Genomic DNA, 21,992 nt, shown 5'->3' with positions numbered 1-21,992 from the left:
CGATCACTGACCCCTGGGGCTGGGGTTGGAGGGAGAAGCAGCCTCGGGCTGCACCGGGGGAGCCTCACCATCTGAAGAATAGGGGTAGTCTGCAAACGAGGCCAAGGTGGAGGGTCAGAGAGGCAGGAAGGAAAGCATCAGGGTGTGAAATCACTGACAGGGGGGCTGAGGAGTGTTTGCAAAAGCAGCAGCCCGTTGTTCCAATCCCTGCCCTGAGGACGCGCCCCAGAAGAACCAAAAGCAGCCCGCCGTCCTGGAGACGCAGAGGTCGTGGCTGCCCTGCAAGTGACAGGCGGGCAGTCACGGGGGAGCCAGCTGGGCAGGAAGAGGGAGATGCGGAAACAGGCAGCAGACCCGACCTTCACTTCCTGACGTCTGTGCAGAGAGGGGAGCGGGAGGGAAGGAGCAGTGTTGGTAGGGGTTTTCTGTTTTCCTTTTCAAAGGCAGAGAACAGAACATGTTTAAGTGTTGAGAAGAAAATCCAGGAGAGAAGATAATGAGGATGCAGGAGAGAGAAGGGAGGCTGTGACCCATCCTCGGACGGTGAGCAGGGAAGGACAGAGAACACAGCGGGCCAGGGCGGGAGGAGGGCCCAGACGGGAGAGACCCCTCCGCCTCTGGCTTCGCGTGCCTGTGAGCGCAGTCACGTTCGGAGGGGTGGTGGTGGGAAGCTTGTGATGGCTTCTATTTTCTCTGTGAAGAAAACGATAAAGCTGTCTGCTGAGAGAGAGGAAATAAGAAGGATGGATGTACCAGAGTGGGAAGACCAGAAGAAAGGAATAAAGGAAGGGAGGGAGAGAGAGAGGAAAGAAGGAATTTCCAGGGCTATGGAGGGTCCCTTCGAGGTGGGGTATCATAATTTTGTAGGGATCCTAATGTGCCCTGTTGTGTGACTCCTCTAGCCATGCTCAGGTGCCCAGGCAGAAACACAAGACAGAGCAAACCCTTAAATCAGTCTAGGCGAAGTAGCCAATCCTGCACCATCACTGGCGCACATCGGAAGGACCCTCAGGAGGGTGAGGGCTGATGTTTTTAATAATAACAGTGTTCTTCTCAGCACGACTCTTCCCAGGGCAAACACTCACAGCAGAATTACATGTAAGTGGCTCGTCTGAAATAAACGGCAAGGTCTGTTTGCTGGAGGGGCCCTCGGTCAGTCTGGGCCTTCTCTGACGGACAGGACTATTGAGTTAGGGGGAAGGTAAAGAAGGGGACCTCAGGTGAGATGTGGATGAAAAACACCACCTGCCATATCAGTAAACAAAGGGTGTCGGGGCCATCAAGCCATCAGCCGCTGCTGCCTGTCTGTGCGCCCTGGGGGACTCAGGATGGAGAGCAGCAGGACACTGGCCCTAGAGAGTTAATTAAGGTGTTCGTCAAAGGAATGATTTCAGTAAGCCCAGATTCTTGCATTTTCCCATACATAGAAAGGAGCGAAATTCATTAACTTGAGTTGTCTGGTTTTCTTTAATTAACAGTAATATTTTGATGTTTCGACTACCTAGCTTTTGTTGCAAAAACTCCTATATATCTGGGCTCCTCCCTTTCCTCTTCAGAGAAGCTCCTCAGAGCGACCTGAGAGGCTGTCTTCTCGGCTTAATCCTCAAGTCCGTTGAATAAAACATAATTTTCAACTTTAAGGTTGTACATTCTTTTTCAGTAGACAGAGGGTGATAACAGACCCCCAGGTTCTAACTGAGCACATCAGTGTTGTGTGTGTGTGTGTGTGTGTGTGTGTGTGTGTGTTAGAATTATACAAATAATCAATAACCTACTATAGAACACTCCAAAGCAACACCACTACTCTAAAGAGCATGCTGCTAACATTTCCAGTTTTTGTTTTCTAAACATGCATGTATCCAGGTCAGGAACATGCATACAACTGCCCAGGGCCTGTCTTTGTTAGGTCAGTGAGGTAAGAATGGTGGGTGTGTGTTTAAAGTGTCGTAAAGGAGGAGGAGGTGGAGAACAAGAAGAAGGAAAAATAAGAACAAGAATGATAATATGCAGCAAAGACTGCATGTGGCCGGCAGAAACTAAAATATTGACTATTGGGACCTTGATAGAAAAAGTTTGCCCACTCCCGATCACATGGTTCTAATGACACGTGCATGATTTTGTGGGTCCTTGTGGCACATCTTAAGACACTTTTGTCAGCCATCCAGGAGAGCTAACCTACTTATCATTTCCGTGGCTACGTGATTTCCCATTCCTCGGGAGCTGACAGTCACCCGGAATTAGCTGTTACAACTAACAAGGCAAAAACACTCACCTGCGCAGGATGCTCTTCCCACAGTTTGGTCTACTTCCTCAAAATAAATTCCCTAAATGGGAAGGACTTGACCAAGAGGATTATGGTCTCTTTATGGCCCTTGCTAGAACCTAACAAATTGCTTTCCAAGTATCTATAACTGTTGCTGGCGATTAAGTTCTTGTCTCCTTGCAGAAAGAATTCAGAGATGAGACACGGAGGTCAAGAAAGTAAAGTGAGGATTCATTAAGGGCTACATAGCATGTTCTCATGGGGAGAGTGGGCAGACTCAGGTGAGTAGCTGTGCTGAGTTTCTTTGTCAAGCTGGTTACACGGGGCATAAAAATGAATGGGCAGAATATTCACTGGGGAGGGAAGGGTTTGGAGTTGTGTTCCCTGATCTCCATCCCAGCTCCACTTTCCCAAGGGGAGGAGAGGTTTTTGTCCTTGTTTAGTCTGGCTCGGAAGTGTGTCATGGCGTCAGTGCGTGATGGGTACTTTTAACCTGCAAGGCTAATTGTATTATAATGAGGGCATAGTGAGCAAAAGGTTACACTGGGACACCAGAGATTCTTGCTTTTCCCCAGTTTTCTTTGTCTGCCTCCAGAACACCTGTCACCCCAAAATGTGTGATTTCTTATCAGTCCAGCGGCTGCTGTTTTCTTCTGTCTGCCCAAGGACCCTGGTTGCTCACAAGATGTATGGTTTCCTGCCATTTGGCCTGTGTCTCCCTTTCTCTGCTCACATCTATCCATCTGCCTGCTCTAACAGAACAGTTGAAACTGCCACCAGTAGTTCCACTGTATGTAAAACGCCCACAGCAACATCTGGTATTAGTTTTTCTTCAAAGGTCTGGGTAATCCAGGCATTGTTTTCAAGCTACAACTGGAAGTTTTACAGTGGGCTTCAGTACAAGAGACTTGTTTTCTGGCTGCCTTAACTGGGTCTCCTTATCTCTGGGAAAACCGTCCATGTCCCCTGCAGATGTACGTTCACCCCATCATCCACTCAGCCCCTAAGATGCTCCCTGGGCCTTCAGGAGTTGGAGGGGCAGACAGAGCCAGGACTCTCTGCCTGCCCTCCTTCCAGATCTGTCACTAGCATCCTCTCGGGAGGCAAGGATTTTTATGAAGTCCATGCTCTTGATTCAACAGTGTCCCTATTTTTAAAGAGTCGGTGGTGTTTTGGTTGAAGCTGAACTAAATATACTCTTTCTTGTGTCTACAAGCAAGAAGACCATTATAAAGAAGGAACTGCATTCTTCTGGTTAGTCTGATGAGTCTATCCAGTTGTTTGCCAGATGTGGCAAGGGATGGAGAATTTTGCCAAGGACTGCAGAGCACGCCATGCGGAGTGGTGAGCTTTACAGTCCAGAGACCACGGCCACCCTCCGGATCTGCAGACCACCTGGAACGCATCTGACGGCAACTTATAGTCACCAGCCTTCTTCTTACTGCTGAGCTAAATCCTGTGGCCCCGAAGTCATAGGTGTCCACGTGACTTCAGCCCTTCAGAGAGTCCTTAACCTGCACACATGAGCATCACGTCCAAACCACAGCTGCTCTCAGCCGCCATCAATCCGCTCGTGACTCTCCTGTTTCTTTATTCTTCGAAGCTAAATATCACATCTTTTGGTTTTATCCCTTAAAAAAGATGGAGTATTTACTTCCTCCCTTCAAACAATTAAAAAGTTGTAATAAATAAATTTGCCATCAAAACACTGACAAAATAGCCAAGTGCCGGGATTATTAAATTCTGAACATGAAATTAATTTTCTGTCTGTAGCCGTGTACATTTAAACAAAAAGTCCAGGCAAATATACTCTTCCTTGCTAGTTTAATTTCTTAAGTTTAGGCATGTAAGCAAACAGGCTTTTCCATGTGTGGAACTCTGTCCAATTCTGTCCAATTCTGGCAGACTCCCACGTCATTAGCTTGAAGGTTATTTTTAAAACTCGTGTGCCTGTGTTAATGTTAATAAACTCTTGCACTGTAGTGGAGCTTAAAGGTTTAAGGAAAAGGCCTTAGAACCATTGCTCATAAGAAGTCTGAACATTAGAGTGACCCAAAGGTTAAAAAAGCAAGTCAATGCATGTCACGTGACATAATAAAGGGCCATGGTTGTGATTCTCTATTGTCTGAAGGACTTGTTCCAAATCTTTCCCATCCCTGGGGCCTCCTCACCCCCGTGCCCACCCCCATGGATTCTCCACGAGCTCATTGGAGATGAGAACATGGAGGTGGAATTCACACAGCTTCCTCTCTGGGGACCATTCAAAGCTTTTGTCCCTGGTTACTGCCTTCCATTCCTGGCTCCATCTCCAGTCCCACCTCGCGCATGTCCCCTATACCTTGTTACACTCTAGTAAAGTTTTTTTTTTCCCCTTTCAAAAATACGAACTTAGACATGAATGTGATTGAAATGGGGGCAGTGGCTTCAGTCCACGGCAGGCTCACCATTCCCTGGTACCTCGCATCTGATCTCATCACTAATTTAGGCTACTTGTCTGAATTCCAAGGGTGCCAGGTTGGCCACCTCTGTTCTAAATCAAGTTTCTAGTGTTTCAAAGTGAACAAGCTGGCTGATCATATAGAATGGTGTATGATACCAAGTCAATCATCTGCAAGTATCTGGTGAAGGAATGAATGAATGAATGAAGAGAGGGAGGGAGGGGTGGATGGATAGATGGATGAATATTGGGAAAAAACCAGTAAGAATCAGGAAAAGAAACTTGGAAACAATTTCCATGACAGCTGCTTTAAGGAGGAGTCTACCATATAGAAGGATTGTTTTTAAGCTTGTCTATCAAAGTGCAACCAGTTGAGAGTCTTCCTTCCACTTATGTTTAATGGAATTCCCCAAACCAATGAAAGAACCATCACACCAGGTGACCTACTTCACTGGAACGCAGATTGCTTGGCCCAGAGGCCACCGGGTCCCTGTAACACCAGACTCACCTGCTCTCCCCCTTGGGTTTCAAACCAAACCCCACCCCACCCACGGCAAGGAAGAGCCAGCACTCACACCATGAGGAAGATGCCTCCGGTGTTCGAGACACAGCCTCGTCTGGTTGGGGTAGCTTTCCGGTCATAGCCCAGCGTGCCACACAGTAAGCCCAGGCAATAAAAAATCACCATGAGGGTCAGCAAACAGCAGACGACCAAGCAACCCAGCCACCTGGTGGAACAAGCACAGTGTCAGCAAACACAAGAGAGACGTCATCGCAGCCCAAGAGCTCTCGGACTTGAGCCAGAACAGCTGGCGATCAAGTCTCAGATCCTTCTGTTCATTCCTCAGAGGGTGAGAGTGTTGTGAAAAGACCCCTCTCTACCCCTAGCCCTCAGACCCAACCAAGATGATGTTTATCTTGGTTTCAAAGAGCTCTCAACGGACACGGGATTATTCCGTCTTTCCTTTGCAGGGTTAAGTTCCTTCAGGGTTCCTGCAGTGTTTATTATGATGATGATGAGATGTGAACAGATACGATGAGAGAAAGAAACATGAGGCTCCTTCCACTGGTCTTTCTCTAACATGTTTTGTGGCTGCAGGAATATTTGGGGCGGGGAGTGAATTGTGTTCTTTACTGAGCCAGCAACTCTACGTGATGAGGGCATTGAATATTTTTGAATTTTAGGAGCATCCTAAATCAAATGTCTGCAAGTCTCAATTTTGTAATGGTCCAGTGAGACATTTTAGGATAATGGAGCCTCAATTAGGTCTTACTGGCATTCCTGGAACGTACATCAACCTTTCCCAGCAACTGAGGAGCATTTAAGGGTAGAAATGCTTCCCAACCCTTAAAACACTAAAAAACAAAGCATTTACTTCTTGGACAAAAGCAGCCACTACAGCTTTTCGTTCAATTAAGCGCAAATTCGTCAATTACCATTATAGCCATCTGTACCAATTCTGTGACTTTTTGTTCCAGATACTGAGAACACAAAATGAAATAAGCCCTGGACCTGGCTTCAGAAATCTTTTCCAGTTAATGCATATCTCATCTGCTTCATTAATTTTTTTTTTTTAATGAGACTATAGTCTCAGGACAGGGGGAGATGAAAAGATGGGGAGCTGATATATAGACAGATCACTGCACCATTTTTCCAGCTGTGACTTCCAATGAGATTGTAAAGGGTCTGTCTTATGTTTGTCCTGACACCTGCTGGGGGGGCCAAGCCGCAGGGTCAGAAAATGGCTTGTTGATTACAGAGCAATAATTAAGAGCAGAGTCAGGTGGAGGCTGAAAACCCCCTTTTGCCGTGCTGTCGCCAGCCCTAAGAAAGTCGCCTCACCTCCCTGAGCCTCAATGTCCTCACCTATGAAACAGGGTTATAAATAGAACACAACCAAAGGGATTTTGTATTAAAGGGGATGCCATGTGTACAGCATGTGACAGGCATGTTGTGACTGTCCCCTAAAGGCTTGCAAGTATTGCTATTATTTTATTATTTGTCTCATATTCTTGCCTAATAAATAACCTGAACAGGAAAGGAAGCCTCCAGAATCTCCGTGGGTTGGGGCAGAAGGCACAGTTCCGGTGGCCGGTCATAGGGCTGAGCCTTTCAGAGGGAAGCGTGCGTCCCACATCTCACGCGATCCTGGGAACACCGAGTCTCCAAGCCCCTCCCTCCCCCGCACTCCTGTCTGAGATGTCCACCAGCATCTCCTGGGGCCAAACCCCACCCTGGCGTTCTCCTAAAGGGCGAAGAGCTGGGAACGACAGCAGCTTCAGTCACGGGTCTGGTTTCAAGGATGCTCTTTCTGTGAGAACCGACACCTATGTATTTATTTTATAAACCAAAAAAGAGAAAAATATTATCCAAATGCCCTTTTTAATCACTTTTAAGCTTCAAAATCCTTTTACCTGCCTTAGATAATTATAACCAAGATTCCAGAGCCCACTGACAACATCAAAATTGCATGTTATCGACTATTTGGCTCAAGAACTTCAAATCTGCAATTTTTAAAAAATGGACTGCTTCGTGAATTCCCATGACATCCTTTCACAGCAAACATGCTAGTCTTTATTTTTAAGAAATTTTTGTTAATGGAGGTACTGGAGATTGAACCCAGAACCTCATGTATACTGAGCATGTGCTCTACCGCTGAGCTACACCCATGCCCCGAGTCTTCTTTGCATAGTTTCAACTTTAGTATCTGTGCTGCCGAAGTGAACACTTCCACTTAATGAACATAAACTAGGGCGAACCCATCAGGTTATGGCCTCTTTGTACAGTTGGCTCTCATAAGATTGTCTTGGTTATAATGTTAAATTTTCTCCCTGCCCCATGGTAGGTATCACTCTGCTAGTTTACCAGCTCACAGGAGGCACTCACTCACCTGTACGAATCATATTCTTCCAAAGTGGGTAAATAGCGGTGGACGTAATCTTCAGTGTTATTAATGTAGTGAATGAAATTTGACAGCTTATCCTGAACAGGAATCTTTTTGCTTATATTAGTGATCTCTGAGCCAATGGAATTCAAGGTCCTCTTGATATCTGAAAACAAAGATACCTCAGTGATGCGTTTTCCAACCTAGAGGACACAGAACTTTTGCCCTGGAACTCAACTGGAAAGCTCGAACCACTTCTGGCCTTTCCCACATTATGTACGTGTCGAAAATATGAAAAGGGTCTATGACAAGCAGGAATGTAGCCAAGCCCATAGGAAAGCAATTACTTAACAAAACAGCAAGCCATGAGAGCTGACTGTAATGATATGGTGCTGAAATCAAGCCAGAGTTTTCTTCTACTTATTTCACTAAAAAAAAAAAAAAAAAAAAAGGTCAGGTGATTTAAAATGTATTTTGTGCCTACCATGGGCCAGGCACTTTAATAAATGTTAACTCGTTTCTTTATTCCCATTTCCCTGACAGTGATGTTGAGGCTCCTGGGGGTTTAAATCATTCGCCCATTGTCTCTTTTTCAGAAAGCACTAGAAATGGGATGAAAACTCGGGTTTCTCTGACTAAAGGTTCTGTTAAATGACTTGGGGAAAATAATTTAACATTTTAATAATTCCTCCATCTATGAAATGCCACTCAAGAACAAAGTAATTCCCAAGGACTAGTTTTTGGAAGAAGTGACCCAGGTGACATTTTTGTTAAAATTATATTTGACTCATACAAATTGAGACTTATTAAAGTACATCTCTTTCTTATATGCAAGAATCAATAGGATTCCCAGTGGTTGAACAGTTTCTATTAATAGTCATCTTAATCCTTCAGAGAGGAAATAAAGTTCCAGTTTCCTGGAAAGCGTCCATCCATCCTGACAAGTCTTGGGGTCAAAGCCCTGGGGGGGGGTGGGTAGGGCTGTCACCTGGTCCAACAGCCGCCTAAGATCTGAAGTTGGCTTTATCCACCGTGATTCTTGACATGGACATACCAAAAACATGCTAATCAGTGCAAAGTCCACCGACCCTCAAAGGCAGATAAACCTCTTTGCGGCAGCAGAAGTAAGACTGGCAGTCCTCACAATGCAGTCCCAGGGCTCCTGGTGAACTTCGGGGCGGTGGTAGCATGAGCCAAAATGAAATTACATAACATGGGGGTGGGGGAGAACTGTTTTCCAAAGCCGGTGGTTCACATCAATATGCAATCTCGAGAGCACCTAAGAGGAGAGCCCAGCGTCTCTTCCAGATGGCTTGTGCACCAAAAGACCCCAGGATCCTGGACAAGGTGACCCTGCAGGTCTCTCTGTCACCCCTGGGATCTCTGGGAGTTCAGGAGATGTAGCATGGAGACCGCCCCCGTCTCCTGCGCACGGGTGCCTCAACTCAGAGTCGGGCCCCTTCTGCTCTTCAGGCTGTGCTGCCTCCCACACACCACAGCCTTGGTGACTGCACATGGCTGGCGCCCTCTCTCAGCTAATATCTTCTTCAGGCCTCCATCTGGATGTTGCTTCCTCCAGGAAGCCTTCCGTGACCCTCTACCCACCTTGGATTCCTTGCACACACCTCGCCCTGTTCCCGGAGGGTGATAACAAGCATCTGTAAACACGCCCAGCTGACGGGCAGGAAGGGGTCAGGCCTCATTCACCTGCCATCCCCAGAGCCTAGCGGCGCCTGGCACACAGTAGGCACTCAAAGTACGCATGCAGGGTAGGACCCGGTGCTCAAGACATGGGAGCGAAGGGTTATTTGTTTTGGAAGGGCATGATACTCAGCCTGATGGAATGGCTGGCACCCGCTCAGACTTGGGAAAACTCTGGCTTGTGTTTGGGCAATGACATGGCGTGCACCGGGCCTCACTCACACAAACTGCACGCCTCGCTTGGCCAGACTTACAAGGGAGGCCCATGAGTACTGGCAGGAGAGGTCCAGAAAGGGGAAGCAAAAAAAGTAAACACAGAGATTAGTCAGCAGGTGGCTACTGGGTGTGCAGCGTTGGTGTGCAAGCCCTCAGATGCTAGCTTAGGAAAGCGTGGACTCTGTCTTGAGACTCTTAACATTTTAAAGCAGAATCTAGAACAGAAGGGAACCCACAAAACATCCAAAATACTATGTCTCAGGATAAAACCCCCTTTCTAAAGTCTTAATGGGTTGAAAGAGCTCTACTAGGAAAGAAAATATCAAATACCTCTAGACGGTGTTTTAAAACCACCTTGGTCAGGACATTGTGCTGAACACCAGAAACTGACACATTGTAACTGACTATGCTTCAATTAAAAAAATAATAAAAAATGAAATAAAACCCCTTGGTCAACAGATAAAAAGGAAGCACTGAGAAGATGATACGTTTTACAAAAAGAGAAGATCGTCTTCCATAGCTTCAGAGATTTCCCTTCTTAGCAAACAACCTTGATGGAGTCCCACCCCTGCTCAAAGAACTGTGTATACTGCATTCTTTCTCCATATCCACTCCAGATACCAAAACCTGAATTCGACATGATGTGGTCATTTGAGACCAGTGGCATTCTCTCAGCATCAGTTCTGTCTCTCCAAAATTACGAGCATCCTTAAGAGTCTAAAATAGTATTATATCAGCATCAGAGGAACATCTTCATAAAAAGACAAAATGAATCCCTCTACGGAATATTCCTTTAAAAAAAATGAATTTTGCAAGAGGGAAGGTATAGCTCAGTGATAGAGTGCATGCTTAGCATGCACAAGGTCCTGGGTTCAATCTCTGGTACCACCATTAGAATAAATAAATAAACCCTAATTAGCCCCCTGAAAAATTTAAAAAAAAATTTAAATTTAAAAACAAACTTTAAAAAAATGAATTTTAAGTTCTCTTAGAAAATAAAATAAATTTCCAGCGAAAACAGTCAGAATGTGACCTTCCAAACTGCGGACTTCGGCTGTTGTGGGCTCTGACAGCGCCTGACGAAGGCGTGGCCCTCAACCAGACAGCTTCCAGCCCGCAGGCGGATGTGATGGATGCTCAATAATATTACTATTTTTGAAAATCTCCATCACGGTGTGAAGGTAACAGCTGAAATATGCGTTGAGTGTTTAAGGTTTTAGGGAGAGAATATTTTTTTAAGAGGGAAAAAGAATGATACAATTCTCAACAGTACATTTGTTTGTACTAGCGACCAATTTCGAACAAGGGGAGACGCAAAATTACCGCGGCTGGGACTCTTACCTGATATGACGTTCGTGGTTTTACTTTCTACTGTCTCAGGTATATCGTTAAAAGATCTATAGCCCTAAAAAACAGTTCAAAATAAAGTGAAATACAGAGTGAGCGGTTCGCTATTATTCATTTTCAACCTCGTATGGAGTAGAGGAACAAAATTAAAATGGAACATGCCCCCTAAGGCTGAAACGATCATATGTTCATTTCCCTTTAGAGAGGACTTCCTTTAAATTGTATCCGCTGAAGATCAAGTTCAAAGGTTCCCATTTTTAATGTTTGACTCATGTTACAAGTTTACATGTATCTATACTAGTGTTTCTCAATCGGGAGCCATTTGGCTCCCCAAGGAGGCATCTGGCAACGTCTGGAGACATTCTGGTTACCACAGTTGTGGGGGTGCTGTTGGCCTTGTGTGGACATGAGCCAGAGGAGCTAATAAAAACCCAGCAGTGCACAGGATAGTCCCCGCAACAACCAATCATCCAGCCCCAGCTGTGCTGAGGCTAAAAAGACTCTATCTGCACAATGTACCATGTGCAGATATAAAGTGAATTTCTGAAAATAGAATCTTTTCTCCAGTGCAATTACACAGTAAAATTGGAGATCAGGTCTCATAGAAAACAGTCATGTCCTAAAACACAGCTGACAAAGGATAGACATTGCAGGGAGGCTAAAATGAAAACCAAAACAGCCACGCCAAGCTTTCTCACTTTGCATCTAAATCCACGACAGGAAAATGTCACTATTTCCAAGCAACTCAATTCAATAGCCAGCCTTTCCTCTGGAAGGGGTTTAGTTTGTGTCTCCTACCTGCCTGCTGGTGTATTTAGGCATCCTCTAGGGGACACCATGGCAATTACATGAACTGAACGTCTGTCTCCCCCCAAAAGCATGTGTTGAAATCTTAATCCCCAGTGTGATGTTGTCAGGAGAGGGGGCCTTTGGGAGGGTGTTACGTTGTGAGAGTGCAGCCCTCACCCTCACGAATGGCATCGGTCGGTGCCCTTTTCAAAGGGCCGGACCTCAGAGCTCTCTCTTCACCACGCAGGGTTACAATGACGCAATGGCCATCGGCAACCTGGAAGGCGTCCTCATCAGAACCGACCATGCTGGCAGGCTGACCTTGACGTCCAGCCACCGCAAGTGTGAGAAACTTCTGTTGTTTATAAACCACCTAGTCTATATTCTTTCATAGCAGTGCAATCTGCTATAGCCTTTATGAGATTTATGGTGCCAGAACACTTCCACCTCAGCCCAGCAGCGCTGATGTCATTAAAAGCGCGTCCCCAACTCGTTTCCTCACAGGGACTAAGCCGCTGAGCGCACCAGCGCTTGTGCTGGCTTCAGTACACCTGGTCCCTCTGTCTTTATCGGTGTTTGGACTTGTGGGGCTCACCCATCATGAGAGGCTTCGTGGATAGAAGGGGACTCACACATCTCCCGGCTCCATTCCTTCGTTTAACAAAGGAGGTGACATCAGAAGGCAAAGGCTAAGAGTTCTGAATGGCTTGTTTCAGGGGACACTCACTTTGTTAGTATATGAAGATGAGTGTTGAAGAGACATTTGATAACTTTTTTATGCCTATGCTAAATGACAGAGCCAAGAGTAAAATTCTATTCTCTTTTTTTTAGGCTATTGCGGAAATCAAGGTATTCTCGACCAATGTGGTCCCTGCCTTTTTTAGGGTTTACAGTCCAGGGGGATAATCGAGACATGAAAGTAATAATCACAATTATGAGGAAATTAACAAAAATATTTGCAATGCTGTAAGAATGCATTAAAAAGGGTTTGACCTGGTCAAGAAGCCCAGGAAAAGTCTCACTAAGAAAGTGATGTATAAAACTTAAAGGAGCTCGGCCTTAGTAGCCCAAGAAGGGAGGCAAAGGGGAGGGAGAAGGAAGAGAGCACGGGCAGAGCGCCCAGCACGTGCACACGTGCAGAAGTGGAAAGAAACAAAACGCGGCTGACTCACAGGCCGAGTGGGAGAGCGTCTGTGTCAGAATCAGCATGGGGTCCAACACCAAGCCCACCAAATTCTGAGCCCCAGGAAGGTGAGATCATGTTTTTCTTTTTGTCTCTTATGGTCCTAGCATTGTGCTTGGCATAAAATAGATACACGATAAAAAAAAAATTCCTGATTTGGAATGAATAGAATTACCCGGAGGATAACACCGATCACCGTTCTTGGCCACCCTCCTCCAGAGCATCACTGCTTTTCTGCTGTTACCTGTTTTCTTATGTACTGCTCTACTCTTTAAAATAATCTAAAATGAGCTACTGTATTTTTTTTCCCCAAAAAAACATACCTCTTGGATCAAGCCGGACAAATTTGTTTGAAGAACATCAGTAATATTAGCAATTTGCTTATCCAAAGGTGGGAGCTGAAATTTTATAAAACAGAATATTAGGCAAGGTGGTTTCCCCCAAAATTATTTGTCATAAAAATGGGAATCATCTTACACCCAAGTCCCAAAGTCTCTATATTTCAGGGTATGATCTAAGAGTATTATTTGGGGAAAACACATTTAGCTCAGAATGGGCTCTACAAGCATTAACTTTTCAACGTTTGAAGGTCTCCTGTTGCAGTCAGCTAAAAATGAGGGAAAGAAATTTAACACAGATTGAGTATGCGTGACCTCACAATGTCAGGTACTGAACAGTGTTGAATACAGTTGTAAATAACCTTTGAAAAAGCATGTTTAAAAGTAATAGTCAGTGGTTATCTTGGTGAGTGGCCTGGAATAAATATTTTATTTTACAGCATTACATATGGATGTACGTGTTCTATCTCTTTCCAGTACTGGGACAGAGATCACGGGCCTCTGACACAATGTACCGAGAAGGACACTGTATCATTTCTGTGACACCCTGACAAATACACATAACAAATCTAATCATGAGGAACATTAGACAAAGCAAAATTGAAGGTCATGCTTTAAAATAAATGGCCCGCAGTCTTCAAAAAAAGACTGAGACTGTTCCAGATCAAAGGAACTAAAGAGACATTACAGCTAAAGACCGTGTACTCTAGACTGGATCTCAGACTGGAAAAAGAAAAAGCAGTTTAAAAGAGCATTTTTTGGAAAAATCGGCAAAATTTGAATGTAAACTGTGGATTCGTTAGTGGTATTGGGTCAACGTTATATGCGCTAATTTTGATCATCCAAATGGTTATGTAAAGTTAGGAAATCCACTGAAATATTTAAGGGTAAAAGGGAATACTGTCTGCAACTTACCTCCAAATGACTGAGAAAAGAGCAAAATGCATAGTACACAATACTAAATTTGCACATATATGGTGGTATGAAGAGACAGATGGCAGATACAGAAATAAATTAAGCACATGGAGCCAAATGTTGACATCTGGTGAACGTGGATAAAAGGTGTCGACAAGGGTTCCTTATACCAATCTTGCAAATTTTCTGCATGTATTAAAAGCACATCAAAAATTAAAAATACCCCCAAAAGGACTTGATTTCATATAACCTAAATGCAACTATAGGTCCTAGGCTCTGAAAAACTGTTCGATGACAAGAAAAGTGACTGTAGTAGATACGCAGACACAGATGTTGAATGTGATGTGTGTGAATGAAACCGATTCACGGGACGTGAAGGTGAGGAAAATGTAGCTATGTTAAAATACTGTTGTGTATAAAGTGTGGTGTGTACATATCACGGTGTTGATATATGATTATTTTGTCTACATCCCAGAACTTTAGATATTCAAGTTGCTCCAAATTCTTTTTTTTTCTAATCTCTTTGGGAATATGGGAAATTACCCAATATTTAGGCATATGTGGTTAATATACTAGGCTCACCATTTTTAAATATATTTTAATTTTTAAAGGTCTACAAAAATGCATTAGACTCCCTTTTTCTTTTTTAAAGCTGAATGTATCACAGATATAAGGAACACACTGGTGGTTCCCAGTGGGGAGGCGGAGGGGGAGGGGCGACACAGGGAGAGGGGATTAAGAGGCACCAACTATGATGTATAAAAAAAGCTACAGGGATATACTGCACAACACAGGGAACACAGCCTATATTTTATAAAATGTACGTTGAAACTACCAAAGTAAAATTTAAATTAAATTTAAAAAGAAGAATCTGAAAAAAAAAAAAAGCTGAATTCATTCTGATGTTTCATCAGATCAATCGCAGAGAACTCCCAAGGAGGGTCTCCCACGATTCCGTCTCTCCTGCTGCCACTGTTCTACTGCGACACAGACCCCGGTCACCAAGCACCTGACGGGTGAGCCCCTCTTTATCAGCCTTCCCCAGCTGGCGCTGCCCCAGAGCCAGGGCCCCTCCTCACCTGACTGAAGTCCACGCTGACATCCAGGTAGCTTAGAGAGCTGTTGATGTGGTCGCAAGTGGTGGCTGCTGAAGGCACACGGCACGCGGGGTCCTTGAGGGATTGCGCCAGGTCCTTCTGAATGTCACTCAGGTTGGCACTCAGATGTGCGGATGACTGTTTCATGTCCATTAAGACACTGTTCACCATCACCAGGGCTTCTTTGGTCTCTCTGATGGCTGCAGGAACACAGTCCACTTCAGAACAGAGGCACTCACTAGGCCAGCAAGTGGAAAAATCCCTTCTCATCTACAAATTCCCCTAGGGGAACTCAACGTGAACTTGTAAATGACACTGGAGGGCACAGCAGGGGAGCCTGCTGTGAGGGGGCATCTGGCGGGGAAATGCAGGGACACTGCTGGCCTCCTCTGCCCCTGCCAGCTGCGCCCACCAGCTCAGCTTTCCCACCGGGGGGCTCTTTCCAACAAGCAGGGGTTCCAACAACCCCCAGGAATGTGCCCGGGACGGGTGGGCACAGCATGAACTGGCCAGACTGGAGCAGCAGCGGCAGGGAAAGGTGTTGCCACCCTAGCCTTGCCCATGAAGAGGTCAGCCCAGACAGGCTAGCACCTTCCATCCCAAGCAGTTTTAACCCACATAAAAACTAGTCACCCCAAGTCAGATTTTAGCTGTGGACATTCAAAGAGCTGCAATTAAACGCAGGACAGCGGTTACAATCACAGGTTGGGATGCAGGCAAGCCAAGGTGCAGCCTCACTACCCGCTGTGTAAACGGACGCCGATTCCTGAACACTCTGGCAATTTCTTCATCTGAAAACGGTGAAACCACCACCACCAGGCTCATACTGCAAACTGTGAGGTTAAGATGACCAGGCTGAAACCCCTCAGTGGCAGTGAGTCCGCCTGTTAAATGCTGGAAGCTCCACCGCCGAGGACACGTCCCTAGACTAGGAAATCCCTATACCGTCGTTTGCTACCCTGGTCTCTCTGGGGCGTAGAAATTCAAGGCTAGGCAAGGAGCAAACTAACAACTCTTTTCCACAATGACTTAAAACCAAAGCAGTGAAAGAGGTGAAATTTAAATTATAGGGCAATGCTCTTCTTCTAAGCAAATAAGTCTGGGCTCACAAAACAGATAGTGGGGGCACCAAGTCACAACGGCATGCTGCTAGGGAAAGTGTGCCTTTAAAAACTAGTTTCCCCAAATTCCCCTGGCAACCACATGAAACTCGGTGCTGACACCACACACACACATTTTTATGTGTCGTGGCCTCTTGCCAAAAGCAGCGTGCAGTCTCACCCCAGGTCTTCTACCACCTTGTTCTAGCACGTTTGGCAAACTCCTTCACCTCTCGGAACCTGGTTTGCATACCTGCAAATTAGAGGCTGGGCGGGAGGCTGGGTGGGTCATCTCCTGGTTATAAGGCGAGTCTGTGCTTCTAGGCCGGGCCTTAGCAGGTATGCTCGTAGGAGGTGGCACTGCCCATGTCATCCAAGATGGCGCCACAACCCAGCCTTGATGATTCTCTCAGAGACCTGGGGAGGTCTCCAGGATTGGACTGTATGATCCTCGGCCCCCAGTTCTATCACCTTCTCTGAATAGAAAATTTTAGAGTCTGCTACAACCTTTTCTCCTGACTTAAGGCCCAGTCATATCTTGACAATATTTGAGATTACAATATTAATAAAGACTTTATCAGAAAGTAGCTCTGAGCCCCAGTTGCTCATTTTCCATCTATCTCCCAGGATTATCAGCAAAGCATGGAGAAGGTATCCAGCCCAAATTAGAGGTTCAATAAATATCTATCATAGGGAAACAAGACTCAAAGAACACAGTTCCAGCTAGAAACACAGGAGGATGCAAAAGACCATGTCAAACCTCACATCTTAATGTTCTGTGGTTTACCTCTCATAGCCCCTTCCACTTTGACTTCAAGATGAGCTATTTTAAGGTAAGAGACAAACAAACAACAGCAACAAAGAATGGACAGTAAAATAAGTGGATGGCCCAGAAAACGTGTGTCCGTTTAGGCGCCATGTGTAGACAATCTGGATTACGGGTACTAGGCTGCCATGTCCCAGGAAGGATTGAGAAGTAATAAATACATTTATTTTCCAAAGGCTTCAAAGCATTTTATAAAATGTCTACTGGGTCATAACTCTGGGAGTCATTCCAAGCCCACCAAGATCACATATATTATGTATCTGAAGTCAGTGGAAAGGTATTCTAGAATCTCAGTTTTAGCTAATTAACATTTTACCAGCTCATAGCACACTTCCTTTAGAGGTCCTGGCCTGCAGCTCAAATACGACCTGCACCAATCCATCTGCATGTTTCTACTTTCTCCAAAGGCCACAAGACACATGCAGCTGAAAGGAATTTTTAGCAAAACATTTGCCGAAGCAGTTTGTTAAGTACATTTTAAGAAGCTCTGGCAACACCAGAGGCTAAACTCTAACGTATTCAGGCTGGCTTTTTTAAAAAATACAGACAACTTCAATACAAATACAGAAAGCACTGAAATGAAAAAACATCTGTGTTAATTGACTTTAATCCAAGAGAACTATAAAGCAAACATGAAAAACTGGGCAAACCACAAGGCAAAGTAAACATACTCTGACCCATTTGCCTATTTCTGCATGGCCTTTACCTTCACAGAATTTTGAAGCTGGAAGAGATCTTGGCAGACCCCTGCTCCAAAGGCACTGACTCATGAGGGATCTGGGGTGCAGAGGTGCCCGGCATCACCCTGGTGTCACACTAGCTCTTGAACTCCAGATTCCTAACTCCTCTTCCAAACTGACACTGAGCTGTGTTGCCGTGGACTGCCCAGAAGCACCCTACATCATCACTCCCAAATGTGCCCAAATATCATGGAGTCAAGGTGGCACAGGCCTTAGAGTCAGACCAGGGTCTGAATCCCAGCTCCCAGCTACCACTTTCCAGCTATCTTATCTCGGACAAGTTAGATGATCTCTGACACTCACTGTCTCGAGCTGGCAAAATGGGGGTAACCAGATCCATCCCACAGAGCAGTTGTGAGCACTGACTGACAGAACACAGGAGAGTATTTGGTGCACAGCATTAGCACATGGCAGGCCCTCAACACTCAACAGCTTTCTGAATTTGACTTCATGGCTCATCATTTCTACAAACACTTGCTTTGTTGGACTTTGCTGGCTGACATCTCAGAAGCCCTCTTCCATGCTGTAGCAATTTGGGTAATGCAGGATCCACCCTCAGCTTAAGGAGTGGGCCTCTACTGCCCCCAGCCAACCTATTTCCCCTCTGTAGCACCGGTTCAGAGCTGGCCATGGGCCCTTAATGACCCAACTGGAGGGAAATCTGGTTGAGCAGGAGGACCAGTGTGGCTGGAGCCAGCCCTCTTTCAACTGCAAGGGGAGTCTGCATTTGAGTGGTGCAGACATTGTAGAGAACAGCTAGATGGAAGGCGTCTCACCACTAGATCAAGCCTCACCTGAAGCTAGTTTCAGGTGCATGAGCCAATAATCCACTCAGTCGAAAGCCAGATAGAGAGAGGTTTTCTGTATGAATCAGGTAAACATCCCATGATTACTCAAAAAATGTTTATAAGAGAGTGAAAGAGATGGCTGGAGAGATTTGATTGTAAAAGGTCACAGAGTCAACCCAAATAATCATTAATCCACTGGTGAAGTGTAAATAAACACTCGAGGGTGGGGTGGAGGGCCCTAGAGGATCGTCGGCAAGAGCGATGCCGAGGCAGCAGAGAGTGAAGGCTATCGGACAAGGCTGGTGAACTCTGAAGGCGAAGGGAGGAGGAGCCACTGGACCCCCACCTCTCATCACAGTTCCGCTCCTGCCAGTTAAGTAGTATTTCCTGCTAAGACACAGGCCTGGGCAAGGTGGGGGGTGGAGGGAGGCGGGCGGCGAGGGGGACAGCTATGGAAGGAAGCTTCTCCAGGGAGGAGGTCCGGGCTTCATTCTCCTCCCCGCAGTGGGAATGCTCAAACACCAAGTGACAAAGTCGTCCCTGAAGACTGTTCCCTCAGCTCTAATCACAACCCAGGGCTCCTTGTTTCTGATGTAATCTGGTTCCCTGGATAAACCTGAACTGTCTGAGGTGAAATCAGAGGTTTTTCAACTGTGCCTGTGAATAGAATTCAGAAGGATGTATGAGCTTGGAAGAAAAAGATCTAACCAAAGCAAACCACCCTTTTTATTTCCACTCTAGTCACATTTTAGCCTTTGATTCTCTTACAAAAGTGGACAGCCAATCTCTGGCAGTTTCTCTGACTGTCACTAAAAAATCAGAAATATTTTTATTTAATATTCAGTGTTTGCTGATATACTGTGTCTGCTCATGGCTATTCTGAAATTATGACAGTTATCAGACCCCTACTAGACGCCACTAGCTAATGGCATTAATCAACAAGCACATGCTACTGCTCTGCAGATTCATTTTTTTAATATTTTGATATTTCAACCCAGTTGGTCTCCTTTATGACCTTGTATCTTTTATGTGATGTATTTAAAAATATTCTGAGGAAAAGTCCGTAGAGTTCACCAGTCCATAGTACGTAAAAGGTTAAGGACCCCCGACTTAAATTTCTGCCATGTACTGATCCGGTGGGTGGTTCTCCTCGGGCAGTCCAGAAAACATCCTTCTGCTGCTTGACAAGGATGAATCGATCATCAGAGCCATCACAGGGAGAGGCAGGAGCCACCTCTGCCAATGAAAGCCCAAATTCCAGTACGCTTGCTCAATGAGAAGGCATCTGTTGTTTTGTTTTGTTTTTGGTTTTGTTTCGGTTTTAATTTAAAAGGGACTTACTTCAGCTTATGAAGGCTGAATTTTCAACAGACCAAGCAAGGCAGACCTGCTGACGTTGGAGTAAAATTTGCTGTACTCCACGACTTCCTCCCAGCCTCGCGTGGCGTGAAGCACACTTGTTGGCCACTCGGACGAGTGTGCCGGGGGCAAGAGGAAGCTCTCCAAAGCGGGTCCCTCCCTGCTTCTTGTGTTCCCCGTGTCAGCAAAGGACACTGCCTAGTTAGAGAGGAAGTGGTGTTTCCAATCTCTTTCTCTGGCTGTCCTAAAGCGGAGAAGTAAGAGTGGGTCAGAAAGCACTAGAGGAAAAAAAGCATCCAATTTAACCAAAGAACGTAGGTTTCAAGTTCTAGGCTTTTATTTGCAACGTGGGGCTCATCATAGCTCCCTGCCTGTATCCCAGGGACATGATGACAAGTACACGGAATACATATATACTTTAAAAGGTGTTTGAAAAACCACAAAATCCTATACAAGCATCAGGCATTATTTTCATACCTATGGGAGGAGGGAGAACATACCACCATCGTGGGAGGCCGAGTAGCTCTGCGGGGACAGTGGAGTTAAGGAGTGGCTTTTCGGCACCGTTGACTGGCTGGGGGAATCACTTGGGAGGAGGATTTGCAGGAATGCGGATTCCTCTGGTACCAGCCTGTACAACGGCTGCCACGTGAAAAGCAATGTCAACACTCAAGGAACGTGGGCTGTGAAATCTCACCTAGAGGTGAGGGTCGAAGCAAGCCTCGGCACACCCGCCACACACTCTCTCTCTCTCTCTCTCTCTCTCAAATCTGCTTCTTCTTGTTTTGTTTTTGGCACAGATGCAACACCGGAAAGAGGATTTAGGGAAGTTCGCCCTTCCCGTGAGTAGAGGGCCCCACCCACCTCCCAGATCAGAGACATCCTGGCTTCAGCGTGAAAACGGGCTGAAACCAAGGAAGGTGCTTTTCACTGTTTCAAGTATCTTTTCAAGTGAGAAAGAGTCATCCTTTCATCTTTCATCTTTAAGCAGACCTGATGCCTCCCACATGAAGACCCTGCCGAAGGCCTTTGCTGGCTCTTTTTATAACTAACGCTATTTAGTTTTCAATAAAGGACAATAATACACTGTTTGGGGGCCACCTTTTGGCCATGATCACAAAGACTTCATCTTCTGTCTTAAGAGTGATTATTGGGGGAAAGACATGTTAAAGCTCAGTTGAAAGAAAATGTACCAATTAACAGGAATAAGACGTTACACTCCTTGCACACTGAGTCCTTCATCTCAGACAGCGCCCCCTACGAGTCCACCGTGTTATCATTTTTGTGTGTTTATTCTTTCCCTATTATTTTTTTTGGTTCCGGAGTGGGTCATCTGTCAGTTTTTAAGGATTATCCGACTTCCCTGATTCAATGACTCCTTTCACTTTCTTTTTTTACATTTTAACTTTAGTGAAATGAAGATGCATGTTTGATCAACATTATATTTAGTTTAATGTGATACTTTCCTCTTTCCCCAAACAAGTTCTTTCTTAATCCAACGGTCTATATAATACACGCTGCCTGAAAATCAAGTATTATTATAAATCTGAAAAGGTGTCACAGATAACATCGTATATATTGACTGGGAAAATCAGACGATTTTAGTCCTTCTCCATGTGTCGGAGCCCGGATAGTAAATTGACGCTTTAGGGACATAACGGACACGCTTGACTGTCCACGGTATTAGTTATCTGTTGCTGCACACACGTTATCCCCAAAAGTCAGCAGCTTAAAACTGCGAATGTTTATTATCTCATACAGTTTCTGAGGGTCAGAAGTCTGGGATTAGCTGGGCAGGGTTGTTTCGGCTCAGGGTTTCCCCTGAGGTTGCACTCAAGCTGTCAGCTGGGGCTGCATCTGTCTGAAGACTGCTGGGGGCTGGAGGACCAGTTTCCCAGTCGATCACGTGGTTGACAGGAGACCTCAGCTCCTCACCATGTGGGCCCCTCTCTAGGGCGGCTCACCACACAGCAGCTGACTTCCCAGTGTGTCTGATTAGTGAGGGAGA

At 45.5% G+C, this 21,992-nt stretch overlaps 1 protein-coding gene, 1 long non-coding RNA gene and 1 pseudogene across 7 annotated transcripts in view; 1 reads left to right on the top strand and 2 right to left on the bottom strand.

Annotated features, from left to right (window-relative positions):
• PROM1 (prominin 1) overlaps positions 1-21,992 on the bottom strand; it is a 100,404-nt gene that overhangs the window by 18,050 nt on the left and 60,362 nt on the right. For all 6 annotated transcript variants that reach the window (XM_072945993.1, XM_072945999.1, XM_072946007.1 and 3 more), the window contains 5 exons: positions 15,154-15,371; positions 13,145-13,219; positions 10,844-10,907; positions 7,592-7,751; positions 5,276-5,428 (listed from right to left, as the gene is read on the bottom strand). In XM_072945993.1, the coding sequence (XP_072802094.1) occupies positions 5,276-5,428; positions 7,592-7,751; positions 10,844-10,907; positions 13,145-13,219; positions 15,154-15,371 (670 nt within the window). The remainder of the gene's footprint in view (positions 1-5,275; positions 5,429-7,591; positions 7,752-10,843; positions 10,908-13,144; positions 13,220-15,153; positions 15,372-21,992) is intronic.
• LOC140700596 (uncharacterized) lies at positions 394-3,950 on the top strand. The gene is made up of 3 exons (XR_012079019.1): positions 394-543; positions 2,447-2,544; positions 3,480-3,950. It is a non-coding gene; the product is annotated as an uncharacterized lncRNA (long non-coding RNA).
• On the bottom strand, positions 7,216-7,429 carry LOC116276747 (U6 spliceosomal RNA; annotated as a pseudogene).

This window comes from Vicugna pacos, chromosome 2 (genome assembly GCF_048564905.1).
Source record: "Vicugna pacos chromosome 2, VicPac4, whole genome shotgun sequence".
NCBI classification, from domain to species: domain Eukaryota; kingdom Metazoa; phylum Chordata; class Mammalia; order Artiodactyla; family Camelidae; genus Vicugna; species Vicugna pacos.
Note: the sequence above shows the minus strand (reverse complement) of the source record. Positions and strands in the feature narration are given on the sequence as shown.